This window comes from Puma concolor, chromosome B4, assembly GCF_028749965.1.
Source record: "Puma concolor isolate L17-30 chromosome B4, mPumCon1.1.hap2, whole genome shotgun sequence".
NCBI lineage: Eukaryota > Metazoa > Chordata > Mammalia > Carnivora > Felidae > Puma > Puma concolor.
In genome coordinates this window covers 107,900,716-107,916,115 of record NC_141673.1, presented here as the reverse complement: position 1 = coordinate 107,916,115, position 15,400 = coordinate 107,900,716, and the positions used below count along the sequence as shown (strand labels likewise).

Genomic DNA, 15,400 nt, shown 5'->3' with positions numbered 1-15,400 from the left:
AGACACAGAGCATGAACGGGGGAGGGGCAGAGAGAGAGGGAGACACAGAATCGGAAACAGGCTCCAGACTCCGAGCCATCAGCCCAGAGCCTGACGCTGGGCTCGAACTCACGGACCGCGAGATCGTGACCTGGCTGAAGTCGGACGCTTAACCGACTGCGCCACCCAGGTGCCCCATCTTCCATTTAAAAGATATTCAACAATTCTAGAGAAGTTTGATGTCCCTGCATGACTATAAATGGGCACTGGATGGATGTGTGGAGTGAAGTAGAACAACTCTGAAGAGTCAAAACCCTATTTGTCAACATCTCCTGGCACGTTTGTGTGTATGAATGTGAAAACCAATGACTGACAAGTCTACAAATCCAGTATTTTCTAAGTGGAAGCAACACTCTCTGGAGAGTCTCTGGAGGCGCCATGTGGCAAACAGCATCTGCTCAGCAGGTCCCATGAAGTTAGGTTAGGCTGTGTGTAGGGAATGCTGCACCTTGATGAGAGCCATGGAGTACAGGAAGGTCTCTCTGCAGATGTGAAAGTCTCACCAGTTGGAAACCAGAGGCAGGAGCACGTCATCACAGACCCCACTGCTGTCTGAACAGGATCCCAGCCAATGCTGGGGTATGAAGTGAAGATAAGCAATAGAAGCCAGCTGGGAACTGAAAGGCCATTACAATCCTGGCCTGAGGGCTGCGGCTGGGCCTAAAGGAACAGCCATAGGTCCTGTCAGAAGCTCAGGAAACTGACAGTTATGTGCAGCCTTAAAGACATGGGGAACTTTCAGGTGAAAGCATAGGGCAGGTGTGACTCAAAGGGTCATTGAATGGGGAAGGAGGAATCTTCAAGGAGGCCCTGAGGCTACCAAGTTCATATAGGAGAGTCCACAGGAGACTAGGAGGAGGAAGGCTGGGAGAAGGGAGGAAGGAGAGAGGGGAGAAAGAGGGAAGAAGGGGTGGGGGCAGGGAATGTAAGCATTTGAGACAAAACAATTGAAGGCAATGTATCAGAAAAGCCTTTGGTGTTAAGGGAGTAAGGTGGAGAGATTGTAGGTGGAGCAACCATGCTCAGATGGATACCCTGATGGATGCAGAATGTAAGTTGGGGAGGAAGAAAGTGACAGAGACATTGGTAGGGAGACAAAGACAGATGCAGAGAGAAAACATGAGCAGGGAGTTCAGGAGGCAACTGCTGCAAGCCTGTGTTGTCCTAGCTCAGCACAAAGCAAGCTGTGTCACATAGCAAGAAAACAACCCCTCTCATTATTTTTTATTAAAAAAAAATTAACAGAAGATGTGACAGGTGGCAAAGCCATCGTGTGTGAGATAATTATATCTCTGGGGCACTGAGAATCCTAGCCAAGTGCCTTTACTGCTCTGAACCACTAGCTAATAACCTTTCCCCACCCCTAAGACTGCCTGTTAGGGCTGGAGTGTTTAATCACATGTTAACAAAGTGTGTGGGAAGGGCACTGGGAGCCAAGGACAGCATTTTTATTTAGAGCCATGGTTTAATGGGAGAAACAAATGTTTTCCAGATGCTAATCGGGTGTTGGGGAATCTGGGGTCCTCTCCTCTCCAGCAGGCCATGCTGAGCTTGGGGACCTTCAGGGTCTTCTCTAGGCTTACTTTTGGAGAGTTGACTCTCCTTGCTGTTAGGCATAAGCCAAAGTGGTTGACCGCGGGCTTTAGTCTTGTGACTCTGTCTACAGAAACTGGTCTGGCCCCAGGCCTTCTTTCAGAAATGTCTCAGTGATCCTTTATAGGGTGTCCTTTAATGCAGACCATGTGCTCTTTCCTGTAAGGGTCTCTCTCAGTGCTGATCAGTGGATCAGCAAAAGTGGGTTCTTAAAACCAAATATCATATCTCCCAGGTAAATGACTCTGGGGAGTGGGCATAGAGGGGGATCAGAGCTGAGGTGTTTGAAATGAGGTGCTAGTCCTAGTTCCAGCATGGTCATCAGCTATGGGTCCTTCTGTGGCATTCTGGAACATTCTGAAGAGGAGGAAATACAGTAGGACTTTCCTTTCCACTTAGTTTCAAGTCCTGATGTATAACCCTGGATACCACACTCAAAGCCTATTATTGTTGCTGCTCTTCTCAGGGGATCATGAATGTAATTTTAGGTTCACTGGGTCAGAAATTGTTCATTACCTTTTAAGTATCATATTACTTAAGAAATGGGGAGGGTACTGCTCAAGTAGCAACATCTGGAGACAAAGGAAACTTCAGTGCTTGGAGAGCTGAGGTTAGAACTCTGTAAAGGCCAAGCGTCTGAATTTCTCCATACTCCCTCCTATAGGTGGGAGACAACTGTAGGACCACACTTCATGAAAACAGAGGGATCCCATTGCTCAGCAACTTCACCTTGTGGGAAGTAACCGCTGGCTCAGGGTTTGGAAGGCTGGTCTGTCCTACTGTGTGAGTAAGCAAGCACCAGAGCACCTGGGTGCCTTGTACCATGGCACCAGTCCACACCCTGGTCTGGCTGACATGTGGTAAATGCTGCTTCCTTCCACCGGTTTTTAAACCACTTCAGATTCCTCAGAACAGTAGAGGTCTTCCAAACTCCAATGGGGTACGCACAACTTGCTTAGAAGTCATCTTGGCTTTTTCTATCATTGTTATCCTAGTGAGGTACAATCCCTACCTTGTGTTTTAAATGGCTTCCTGAAGGAGAGCAGGGAGGTGGAGAAAGTAACTCATGCTCATCAGAACAATTCTACTGGTTTGGACTTGAAGTTCCTTCAACCCAGGATACTTTCTCTACCCAAGCCTCCAAGACAAACCTTCTAGGAAGCCATGATTTTCTTTGTTGATATTAAGTTTCAAAATTGAAGACAAATCCAAACTCCTTTTGTTTTGCTTAACTACTTCTTGGGAACTATTTATATTTCAGACTTTCTCTCCTTCCTAGAGTAATGAGAACCATATATTTACTACTTGCTGTATGAAATAGTATTTCTCTAAATTGTCCCAATTTGCTTCTAACCTAAGTCAGATGGCACAGTGGTCGCCATCCAGGTTGACACACATCTGACTCAACCTCCTGGACTCCACAACTTCAACACCATTCACAGATATTATTTCTAGAAGGGTAATGGACCTTGTCATCACAGAACACTGCTCCAACTGGATGCTTAGCTCAGTCACTCCACATTCTGGACAGAGTCACCTTCTCTATTAATCCTCCTGCTCTTCCTCTGAACCCAATCTTTGCCCTCACTATGTCTTCCCTATCATTCACACCCTTGTAGGGTTCTCAGGTTAATGTCAGGCTTAACTTCCAGTTCTCAGGTTGGCCCCAGGGTCACATTGATGTTGCTCTGCACACAGTACCTGGGACTTCAGCAATGCCCAGCAATCTTTTAGTGACCTCTTGGTGACTCACTAGTTTGAAACCTCTGTACTGTTCTTCAGGTTCCTAAGACACCTAACCCCCACTTTCTGTGCTGAAATGACAGATAATTTGGTATGACTCTTATCATTCACTCTGCATTGGAGCCTATTTTGGATTTTATATTTGTTATAGAACTGTAGAATTTGAGAGCTTGGAAGGGATCCTTAGATATCACCTGGATCTATGGTTTGCAATTTATCAAGTTGTAGAATGTTTTATTCATATGAAATCTTACATGGAAGCCCAATATGTAAAAGAGGTGAAAGTGGTCCCCTTCGGCAGTAGCCCCTGCAGGTGGCTCCCAGGGGCCCTAGGCCTCTGCTAACAGCACTCTGAGCCAACAACCAGGACAACTCCTTTGTGTCCCAGAGGGAGAGACCAAGACTCAGAGGGGAGGTGCTTTGGTTGAGGTCACATGGCTAGTTGGTGGCTGATTGAGACTTGACCTCAGGGCTGCTGATGCCAGGTTTCTTTTTCTATCTTCCAATTAGTCCCAGAGGTAAGGAACTCCTTCTTCCTTTGTAAATCTTGTGTCTCCAACTGCGTCTTTGAAGTCAACCTTCCCCTTTTAGGCAATGCCTTCCAATAATCACTCATTTCCATTCTGGCATCCTTAGACCCTCCCCTTTCACTGGCCTCTTCTTTGCCATAAAGATTGTCCCAGTGTTTACAAGCCCTTACTTGGCCACTGCTGCCTTCCTTTCTGCCATCTTATTTTCTTCTCTCCCTTTCATGGCCTCACTTCTGGAGCAAGTGTCTTACACTGGCTCATTCCCACTCCTCTCCTTCTCTAAGACTCCAACTCCCACAAACAAGTCTTATAGAGTATGGCTCCAGAACACACAAATAACCCAACCACTTTTTAATCTCCACATGTGACTCTAGCCTAGGCCACCATCACCTCACACCTCAGTAATTGCCACTGATGATGCTTTACTGTGTGCCTGCTTCCGTGTTGGCATTGCTTCTACCTATTCTTTTCCTCACATCCAAGTGATCCTTCAAGAATGCAAAACAAACCAAATCAGCCTCCCTACCCAGCTCCATGTTCTTGTGACTTCTCATATTCAATGACTTCTCACAGTCTTGTAACAGAGACAAAGATCATTAAGGGGTCTACCAGGCCATGCCCATCTCCAGCCTCAACTCCCTGTCTCTCCCCGCATGCTCTGCCCTGACCACACTGGCCTCTCAGTTCTTCCATCCAAAGGCCTTGAAACACACTGTTGCCTTTGACTGGAACATTCTTCCTTACTCTTCACTTCAATAATGTATTTTCACCCTTCACTTCTCAGCTTAAATTTAATTCTTCAAAAAAGTTGCCAGTCTAACCGGTTATTAGCCCTACAATATACTTTTCCTTCTTAACACTTACCCTGTTTACAATGACTTATTCACTTGTTTAATGTCACTTCCACACAGATTATAAACTCCAATGAGATGATATCAATCTTTCTACTGCTATGTATCACCATCACTTAGCACCAAGCTGGGCATACTTTGAATGAATGTACAAGTAAACAGTTCTCTCTTGAAATTCTTTCTCCCATGGATTCCAGGCAAGTGCTGCTGTCTATTCCCTTAACATCTCTTCATTTGTTTCATTTACTTGTTCTTATTCTTCTGTGTGTCAGGTTCCCAAGGTTTGGCCCTTGGCCTTCTGACTCTATTCCTCTATGAACAACCCCTGTCCTATACCCTCATTAATAGCTCTTATACTGATAACCTCAAGTGTGTGCCTCCATCCCTGTTCACAGCTGCACCTTGGACCTCTATATCCTATTGCCTGCATAGTACCTGCAAGCCCCTCGGTTGGACCCCTGCTTCAAATTCTACTTCAACATCCTTACTGTCTTCAAACTTTGATGGCTCCTTCTTTTTAATCACCTCCATCTCCCCCCAAAAATATACTATAGTTCCTTTTTTTCTGTGCCCCCACCCCCTCAGGAACCATCTTCATCAGGCCTTCTCACTGCCTATAAATTCTCATCCTGGACTCATCCAACCACACAAGCCTTTTAACTCTTAGCTTTAAAAATGCTAGACCCTCACTGTCTCCTTCCCATAAGACCCAGTCTCAGTCTCCAGTCAGTTCTCACACTGTGTTTCCCACCAGGAATGTTGGTGGTCTTATCCCATGGTTGGCTAAGGCAGGGAGTGGGGTGGGGGTGAGTAGAGAGATGGTGGAAAGACCATAATTTATTAGGTATATATTATAGTTCTGGTACTGTGTCTAGGTATTTTATATGCACAGAGTAGATGCATCAATGTGGATATTCATAAGGATAATAGGAACCATTTCTACAGAGCTCTCCCAGCCTGCAGAATGTGTCCTCAAAGAAATGACAGATATACTAGAGGTGCCAGCTTCCCTCTCTGGGGGATAATCATATTCACCCTCCAACAGAGCCACCATACTCTCCTGAAATGTACTCTCAAGTGACTTCCTAGAGCTGGGAACTCCCCTGGTCCCTCCTGGTCTGCAACTTGGGCTATGCCTAAAAGCCGGAGTTGCAGGGTCCTCCATGTTATAAAGACCAGAGAAAGACTTGACAGACTTAGAGGGTTTGCTGGGGCCCATTTGCAAAAACTTGAGTGCTTGCTTTGTATGGTTCCAAAAGGAGAAGAGGGAAAGGCTTGGACTGCTGTTTAAAAATGTAATTAGCCCCGTATTTTAACAACATTTTGACAATAATTGCTTCCCAATGATGCCGAGAAATGTGCAGTACAGACTCCCTGGTGCCACTGTCAGAGTGAGTGATACTGAAGGCCCTGTGTACCCTGGAAATAGAAGTTGCAAGAGCTGGTCTGTTCTTAAGCCTTGTTTTCCCTTCTTTGGCTTGGAGATCATTCTCAAGGCTGGCATGGCTTCTGTTTAGACTTATCTATGGAGAATCTTTTTAAAAGAGTTGGGGTTTGCTCACACCATTGAGTCATTTCAGGAATGAAGGGTGAAATAAGATACTGTTTCACTGATGGAATGATTTTGAAACTAATTTTATTTGGGACTGGTCCTACTCAGAGCCTTCTGCATGCAGTGCTTTTCAGGGACCAAGGTGAGTTTACAGTTCTTATACCACAAAGTCAACAAGAAGAGTAAGTTCCACTTCCCAAAGCAGATCCTGAATGTTCCATGAGGCCTCATTCCCAAGGTCAATGTGAATCCCTGACAGAATATAACTTTAATCTTTGGACTCTGCTGAGATGCTGGTAACAGAACCAGCAGTTCGTTTATTTTTAGCAGTTAAACTATTTTTTCCCTTCATCCTTTGGTGGAGGAACATTTCCCAGGGACTATTGGTTTCCATTTTTAAGATAAAACTAAGATGGGTGATTGTGATAATTCATGTGTGAACTGTTCCTCTAATGCACCTGGCCCAGTCCTGGGTGAGTCACTCACCAAAGCCTAGGCCCTGGGGTCTGACCCAGGGAAAGGGAAGTCATAGGTATCTAGGCTGGAGCTGCTTTTGGAGGAGGTGACTGGCCACGTTCCAGGCTAAACACTGACGAATTCTGCAATAACTCAAGGTTGCACTTTAGGAATCTCTATTTCCCTTTACTAGGTGGGTAACTAGAGTTGCAGATAAGGACCAACATGTTTATTAGCTCCCAGGTTATTTTCTTACCTGTATCTTCTTATTCCAGGTCACATTTACCAGCAGGACCCAGGGACCCTCACATAGGTGTCTCATGTGACAGGGGGTGAGAGAGGCTGGGAAGAAACAGACTTTGGAGCCACCTCTAACCCCCCACCACCCCATATTTCACTGATGTAATGCACAGGGGCTTGAAATCCATGAGTCAGACCCTTACAGGAGTGCAGAATTGGAGACTGGCTTTAATGTTAAGACTCTTCCCCCTGCCTAGGAGCCATACTCAACCCAGGGCAGTCTTTTCTCACACAAGTCACCACCTGAGATTTATGTTTCTCTGACCTCTGCCTCAACCACAATGGGCCAAGCCATTGTGATTTCAGAACACAGCATCCCTTCCCGCACACCTGGAAAAGCCCCAGTCCCTGGGCTCGCCGTGCCTACTCACGCCAGCCTGGCCCCGCAGTTCTCTCCCTCGATGTCACCTCCAGCCACGTTTTCGGTGTTGACAGACTCGGTCTCACTTGTGGGCATGCTCACTATAAGAGTCAAAGGGATGCAAGGCATTGAGGGTGGGAAGGAAAAGGGAGAGAAGAGCATTAGTTTGCACAACACCCTATTTCAAGACTGTGTGCTGCTTGTGAGGATGAAAGCCTGAGCAGCATCTAATAGTGGGTACAGTGGTGCTGCTGTGAACAGTGCCATGGCCAAGTTTGGGGGTTTCCTTGACCAACATGCCTGATGCTTGTCTAGGGTAAGTTTTGCTGCCAAGGACACTCAAACTCATAGGATTTGGGAGGAAATATGGTGATAAGATCATTTGCTTCTTGAAAACAGTGACCACTGAATCCTTTTCTACCTTTTCCTACAATAGAAAAGTTTTCTATTTGCATCCACTACTAGCCATAAAAAGAAGAGCTTTCATGAAAATATTTTATTTTGCTTTTTTCCCCACCCATCAATTCTAAGGGGCTTCATCCCCAAATTTAGGGTCCAGCTTATTTGTAGAAAGGGTGTTTTTGTTGCCTCATGAACTACTATATGGATGTGGAAGAGTGCTCCCTGTCTTGTAGTGCATACTGGGTGTATCTAGGACCATACTTGAAATAGGGAGCTTGAAATAAATGGCTATTACCAGAATCATGTACTAAGATTCAAACTAGCACTACAGATACCAAGAATGAGGATCACAACTGTGGAATCCACCAATTAAATTTAAATGTGACTTGAAGATAGACTAAAGATAGGTTGGGATATTATTTCCCCTTCCAGTAAATCTGACGTTCCCATCCCAACAGGCTGACTTTGGATATAAACCATCTAATTCCACTGGTGCCAACCTGTCCAGTCAATCTACACTCTCTTCCCAAGGCAGCAGTGGGCTAGATTTCCAGAGCAGCAGGAGTCATCTAGCTTGCAACCCAGTGTGGTGGCTTAGAGAAGCCATTTATTATTATTCTTTATTCCAAATAAAAGTTTTACTCAAGAGAATTCTTCTTCTCCACCGTTTCTTACCCTTTTAATATGACACAAGTTTTATTTTTGGTAACCCTTGTTCTTCAGAGGGGTCATTATAGCATTGGTCCTGGTTCCATTCTTCTTGCAGAACAGAACTCCTCATGTGGTGAGAAAATCACTAACCCTCAGCAGCCACAGAATTTTCAGTTAATGAGGGTATGGTATCAGGTGATGTGGCACCATGTGACAAATCGCCATGGGGCCACCACAGCCCAGGAAAAGCTTCTACTGGTTATATGGATAATGTTGTTGGATGGAAAATTTCCAAGGTTCTTTTATTTTGGATGAAGACAAGATGGGTGGGTGAGAAGACACTCCTTTCAGGAACATGCAAGATACAAATAGGAACCCATGACTTACCATATGTTTGACCTCTCCACCCTAGGATTCACTTTTAATACAGTTGGGTAAAAAGAAATCTGGATGCCATTTCAAAGAAGGTTGTCATTGGATGAGACTTTAGATATTACCCAGCTATAACTTGTTCCCTTCACTTTACAAAACAGGGAAGGGAAGATTCTCACATTCACACAGTGGGTTTGGAGTAGGACTTGGTTGGAAGCACAAGTATCATGACCCCCTTCGCCATGCTCATCTCAATTGTCCCTTATTGGCCAACTCCTCACTCTACACCGTAAGACAGGGCTCTTATAGCCAAATAAGGCTCTGGAAGCATCCAAGGAGCGTGGTGAATAGCCAAATGATGGTGTTCAATTTTATAGCATTTAGACTCCCTTTGTAGCCTGATGTCTGAGGGAGCTGGTATGTGAGGCCAGACCTTAGGGATGGTTTTAGCACTGTGAGCAAGGAAGACAGCACTTTCAGAGCTCGTCAGGTTCCTTGTTACATCCATACATACATTCATACAATTGAAGAGCCTTCATACAGTTGAAGAGCCTTCACTCTTTCACTTCATCTATCTCTGGCCCTTTCTGACCTAAGGTTACTTTAATTCTTCAGGCATCATTCTTTAAAGTTATAGAGCTCTGACTTTGAGACACTTTGCTCCCAGAGAGCCCCTTTTGTGCTACTGGAGTAGTATGATGGGGATGGTGCTAGGCTTGGAAAGACAACCAAGTTAGAAGTGGGTATGCCTGGGCTTTAAGGAGGAACCATATCATCTTCTAAATCAAGGAACTGCCTGTATCAGTATCAAGTTGGCATTTACAGTGACCTTAATCTTGGGTGGTACTATCCAAAGGAAGGGTTCCATAAAGGAATAGCTGCTGCAATCAGCTTTGCTGTTTGTTTTGTCATGTATAAAGTCATGTTTTCTGACTTTATACATATTAAGAGATGATAAGGCACTCACTGGCTTTGAGTGGGGAAGGTTACCATACCCTTACACACACACACACACACACACACACACACACACACACACACACAGACACACACATACAGGACCACTGTATCACAAGCCATCAAGAAAAATACCCTCCCCTCCAGTCTGGTATGTACCAATGCATATTTACACACATAGAACACAGGGGAACATTACCATGGGTTTCTGTGGAGTGACTAAACCAAGCAAACTTCCCTTTCTTCTGATCAAGCAAGCCCGCTGGAGTGCTTCCTTTCACAGACAAGATGGAGTCAAGACCAGGAACAAGACATCAACAGAGAGCATGCAGTCAGCCACGGGCAAAAGAAAGAAACAAGGAACTCAGCTTTCACATAGAACATCCATTTTAATCCCTGAACATAAACTAAGAAAATTGTAAAAAGCCATAAATCAAAAACACACAAGAAAACATAACAAAATAGAACCAAAACCCCAAATTACATGAATTAATGACACAAAACAAAAGATGGACCCTGACGAGAAGGAATTACTCCAGAAGAAGCTTCAGTCTACACTGGTCTATCTAGTTAGTGGCTTTGAGGGAAGAGTTTCCTAGGAGACACTGTCACCCATCCCTGCTACCTCTCTAGGGAGGTGCCTCTTTTACAGGCTCCACTGGGGTAACTGCTAAAATCAAACTACAGCATTGGTGTGCCCTATCAATCTTACCCAATAGCCAGGTGACTTGACCTCTTCCCCACCTGTAGTGGATCTACCCCTCTCTTACTACTTACACCCAGATCATGTCACTTGCAGATGGAAAACAATCCATGGATCTATTTGTTCCTTTGTCCAATTCAACTACTCAGTCCCATTCAATAAAGATCCACCAAGTGCTTCAGGCCTGATCATATTCAACACATACATATCTGCTTTCAATCAGTTTAAACAGGCAAAGAAGTTGCTCAGTTGCTTGTCAATGGGTGGTCTTTGGAGGAGTTTGGTGTATAAGGGAGAAGAGTTGTGTAAGCTTCTTTTGGCTCTGGGCTCTGGTTGAAGAAGAAGGTACTAAGGAGATTGTAAAAACACTGATTGCCACAAATGGAAGAGGGGGAGTTCTGTATTCTGCAACAGACTTTGAGTTCTGGATGTCAAATGCTTTATCTAATTCCAGAGAAAGAGAATTTTCCCATTCTGACAAAATTAGTGTTGACTGCACCTCTGCCAGGCCTCTATGGAGATTGCTGGGGACCAGTGGTGAGTGAGGCTTAGTCACAACTTATTAATGAGGTGGAAAATCTGTTACCACTCAGGAGAGGAAGCATGTGCCCTGATGAGGAATGGGTAGGTAGTCCCATCAGTTCCAGGAAAGGGCATGAAGAGGACGGTCAATCCAAGTTTTTAGGTGCTTCTTTATTTTATCCACTTCCCCTGGAACTTGGATCACATTCAATGGCTGTCCTTGAATGTTGCTTGTTAGTGAGAATTCTGAAGACTGGTTCATGATTGAAAAGTGTCAGGCTTATTTTTAACCTAGGTAAAGGGCCATGTCCCAAACACACATCTTTAAAACACAAAGCTTAGAATAAGCAGACACTTTACAACAGAAGCATTTTTTCTCACTTCTCAACAATCCTATATAAGAAAAGCTCTGAAGGTTAGGAGCTGAAATGAATGACTTGGTTCCAATTGCTTTCTAGCAGAAGATATGTCTCAATTTATAATGATAATATTCACTGAAGTAAGCATCTTATAATGAGCGGTCTTTTGTTTGGAGGTGTAAAGGGGTCAACATAGTCTGCCAGTCACCAAGTTTGTTCACACAGTTGTCTTGGGAAACAAGAGACACTTGGTCAGTGAAGGAAAGCCCAGAACTTTGGGACCTGTTATACAGAAGCATTATTCAGCTTCTGGCTTTGGTATCAGTACTGTCCCATATTGTTTAATTTCAGAAATAACTGCATGATAACTTTTAAAACAATAGAGCTTGATAAATACATGGTCACTCAGTGTATAACTGAATTTGACCAGGGCTGGTATCTCATATGGGCAAAGTTGGCAGCCACCTGTTTGGCAAGTTATATGAAGAGCATCTAAATCCTCTCCCTTAAGAGTGTTCAGTAGTGTCTGCTAGGTCTGCTCTGTTGGGTAAAGTCATATATCTGAAGGTTCCTTGCTGAAATGAAAATATCTCACTTGGAAGGAGCAATACATTAACATATTAATATTAGCACCTATTTGTGACAGTTTATCCTGTAAATACCTAAGAGAATAAGATGGGTGAAAATGCAGTTTGTGTTTCTATTTCTAAGGGCTTAGACAGCAGGATCACAGTTGATTCTTTAAGGGATTTGTTGCCCTAGAGAGAGAGAGAGAGAGAGACTTGGATTCCTTCTTGAAATCTGAGTGCCCGAACTGTTGAAAGTTGAGAATTATAATTGTTAGATATTTATTCTATGGATGAGCTGGAGACTCTGACTCTTCTTTGGCCATTCAGACAGTGAATTGGTGGGAAACTAAGGCAGAAAGATGGCAAAGAACCCTGGTGCCTGAGGGCACCTCTCCTCTAAAGGCAACCCTCTTGATGCCTTGTGAAGTGAAGCTTGATGTCTGCTCATCTGCAATGTCATAACAACATACCCTCTGTGAAATAAAATGTACTTTTTGAATGGATTTAGTAAGGAGAATACTGAGAAAGAATGTGGGAGAGAAAGCTAGTTTTATAACTTTCTAATTTCATCGTTAGCAGGTACTATGGATCAAATCTGGGTTTCTGGACTATCCTGTCCCTTGACTTCTGTTGAGAAGATTCCCAAAGAAATGAGATTTTCCTGGAAGAGTAATTAACAACTGCCATTGCAGGTGGTGGATAACATAATTACACATTTAGTAATATCACAACTACTACAATGAGTTGTGTAGACTCCACTTCACCAACAACTGATTGCATCTTGAATTAATGTCTTCTCTCCCCCAAACATTTTCTTTTGGTGGCAACTCTTGTTTGAACAGTGCTTGGTAGATTTTTTTTTTTTTAATTTGAGACAGAGAGGCAGAAGGAGAGAGAGAATCTTAAGCAGGCTCCATGCATGATATCCACGTGGAGCCCAATGTGGGGCTTGATCCCACTACCCTGAGATCATGACCTGAGCTGAAATAAAGGGTTGAATACCTAACCAACTGAGCCACCCAGATGTCCCTGGTAGATGATTTCTATGTTTCAAGGGAGGTGCACAGTTCTTGTTTCACAGTAACCAATGTTTCTCCCAACCTACTTGGAGAAAAGCTGTGTGGATACTGGGGGGATTATAATAAGCCATTTTCTACGTGGGATAATCTGAATCTGGTAATCATGCTGGGAAAGTAGCACTAGATCTAAGCCATGGTGAAGATCGACAGTTCCTGGTACATTTGGGTTTGCAAACCCTCTGAAGGTTTACTAAAATTTAAGAATCTCCCATTAAACACAAGATAGTGCTTTGAAAGCATGGCTGCACAGATCAGCTGGCCAGGCTTTCCAAAACTATGGTCAACAGAGAAGCTCTCTGTAAGACTAATGTCTCCAGTCAGTTCCTTATACTACTTAAAAAAAAATGACCAAGTGGTAAATCTACTCCAGGTTGTTCCAGTGTGTTAGCATTCATGTCTTCTGTAAGAAAAAAAAAATTAGATCTAATTTAGCTATCATGATGCAATAAGTGTGTTCAAAGATGGCTATAGTCATCCACACAAATAAAAAATGACTCCAGAAGGGGCTCTGACCAAAGTTTGAGTGTAAGAGCAACATTGGTTTTGATAAAGAAAAAGAAAGTCACTGCGGTTACTTAGCAATTAATCCACAAAGGGAACCGTAAGCAAAATCTTCTTAGGCATCTCTTCCTTTACTGTTTTTTTCCTCCTCCCTTTTTCCCCTCCTTCCTTCCTATCCCAAGGCTAGGGGGAGATATGTGGAGAACCATCCACACATAAAATATCTGGCCTTGCTTCTTGAGGCTGTCTGTCTCAGATATTTTTATGCATCACAATAGACTGAGTGACATTAGAGCAAAGATCCATGTGAGGAAATGAAAAATGGACCCAGGAGAGATGAATAAATCTGCCTAGTTCTAAAATATTTGGTCACCCACTGTCCCAGGGATAGGGTTTTGCAATGTTCGGTTGTGACTTTCAGTAGGAACGGCTGGCCTCTCTTGAGATCTGCCCAGAGAAATGCCTGGTTTTCAGTTTGGAATTTAGCTACTCATCTCATTACCCAAGGTCAGAGAACTCATGAACTTTTGTCATTTATCTCCTTTTGTTGGGAGAGGGTTGGTGTTTCAGGGCCAGACATTCCAGGCAGTGGCAGAGGTGTCAGAAGCCCACAGAGCTGAAGGGATTTCTCACCCAACCTGAACTTCTCCAGTGCTGTGCAGTGCTGTATGGTGCCAATGGGCTGAATTCTGGGTCTGCCAGACTGCCAGGATCTAGTTTCTCAGGCTTCCATGCACTCTTGTATGAACTGAACAATTTACTTTGCTATTTAATTGGCAGATGCCCATTTTATTGTCTTTTTTTGCATATGAATGGTATAATTAGTATTCATTTTCTCAAACTACTAATCAGAATTATGGCTAACATGCAAAAAGATTCCTAATTTCCTACCCCACTGACTCTAATCTGGAATCTAAAACTCCCCATAATCTGGCTCCATGCTATCTGTAATGGCTGTGAGTGCCCCTTAGAAATTCATATGAAGTCCTAGCCCCTGTAGCTCAGAGTGTAGTTGTATTGGCAGAAAGCGTCTTTCAAGAAGTAATTAAGTTAAAATGATACAATTATGGCAGGTTCAAACCAATATGACTGGTATGCTGATCAGAAGAAGAAATCTGGACACAGAGACATACAGAGAGAAGATAATGTGAAGACACAGGGAGAAGATGGCCATCCATAAGCCATGGAGAGAGACCTGGAGTAGGCCCTTCCCTCAGGGCCCTCAGAAGAAACCTACCTTGGTGACATCTTGATCTTGGATTTCTAGCTTCTAGAACTGTGAGACAGTAATGTTCTGTTGTTAAAGTCACCTTATCTGTGGTACTTTGTTAGGGCAGCCCTGTCTGACTAAAATGCTATTGATTCATCCTTATTTCCTGTTACTTCCTGCAGAAATCCTCTGCCCAAGTTGGGCCTCCCTCTCATTGTCCCTTGAATGTACCATCTTTATTCTAACCTCTGGGCTTTTGAAGATATATCATAGATCATACCCTGTCCACCTCCTCTTCACATATTCCAGGGGTCAGGAAACAATAGCCCTTGGGCCAAATCCAGACTTCTGCTTGTTTTTTTTAAATTTTTAATATGAAATTTATTGTCAAATTGGTTTCCATACAACACCCAGTGCTCATCTCAACAGGTGCCCTGCTCAATGTCCATCACCCACTTCCCCTCCCCCCACCCCCATCAACCCTCAGTTTGTTCTCAGTATTTAAGAGTCTCTTATGGTTTGCCTCCTTCCCTCTCTGTAACTTTTTTTCTTCCTCCCCTCCCCCATGGTCTTCTGTTAAGTTTCTTAGGCTCCACATGAGAGTGAAGACATATGGTATCTGTCTTCCTCTGTATGACTTATTTCACTTA

The 15,400-nt window shown here is 43.8% G+C and overlaps 1 protein-coding gene across 42 annotated transcripts in view; it reads right to left on the bottom strand.

Moving 5' to 3' along the window:
* CACNA1C (calcium voltage-gated channel subunit alpha1 C) overlaps window positions 1-15,400 on the bottom strand; it is a 767,747-nt gene that overhangs the window by 147,028 nt on the left and 605,319 nt on the right. For 32 of the 42 annotated variants that reach the window (XM_086714451.1, XM_086714457.1, XM_086714458.1 and 29 more), the window contains exon 10: window positions 7,436-7,526. In XM_086714451.1, the coding sequence (XP_086570577.1) occupies window positions 7,436-7,526 (91 nt within the window). Of the gene's footprint in view, window positions 1-7,435; window positions 7,527-10,006; window positions 10,082-15,400 lie in introns of all 42 variants that reach the window. The other 10 variants (XM_086714435.1, XM_086714443.1, XM_086714446.1 and 7 more) reach the window with 1 other exon arrangement.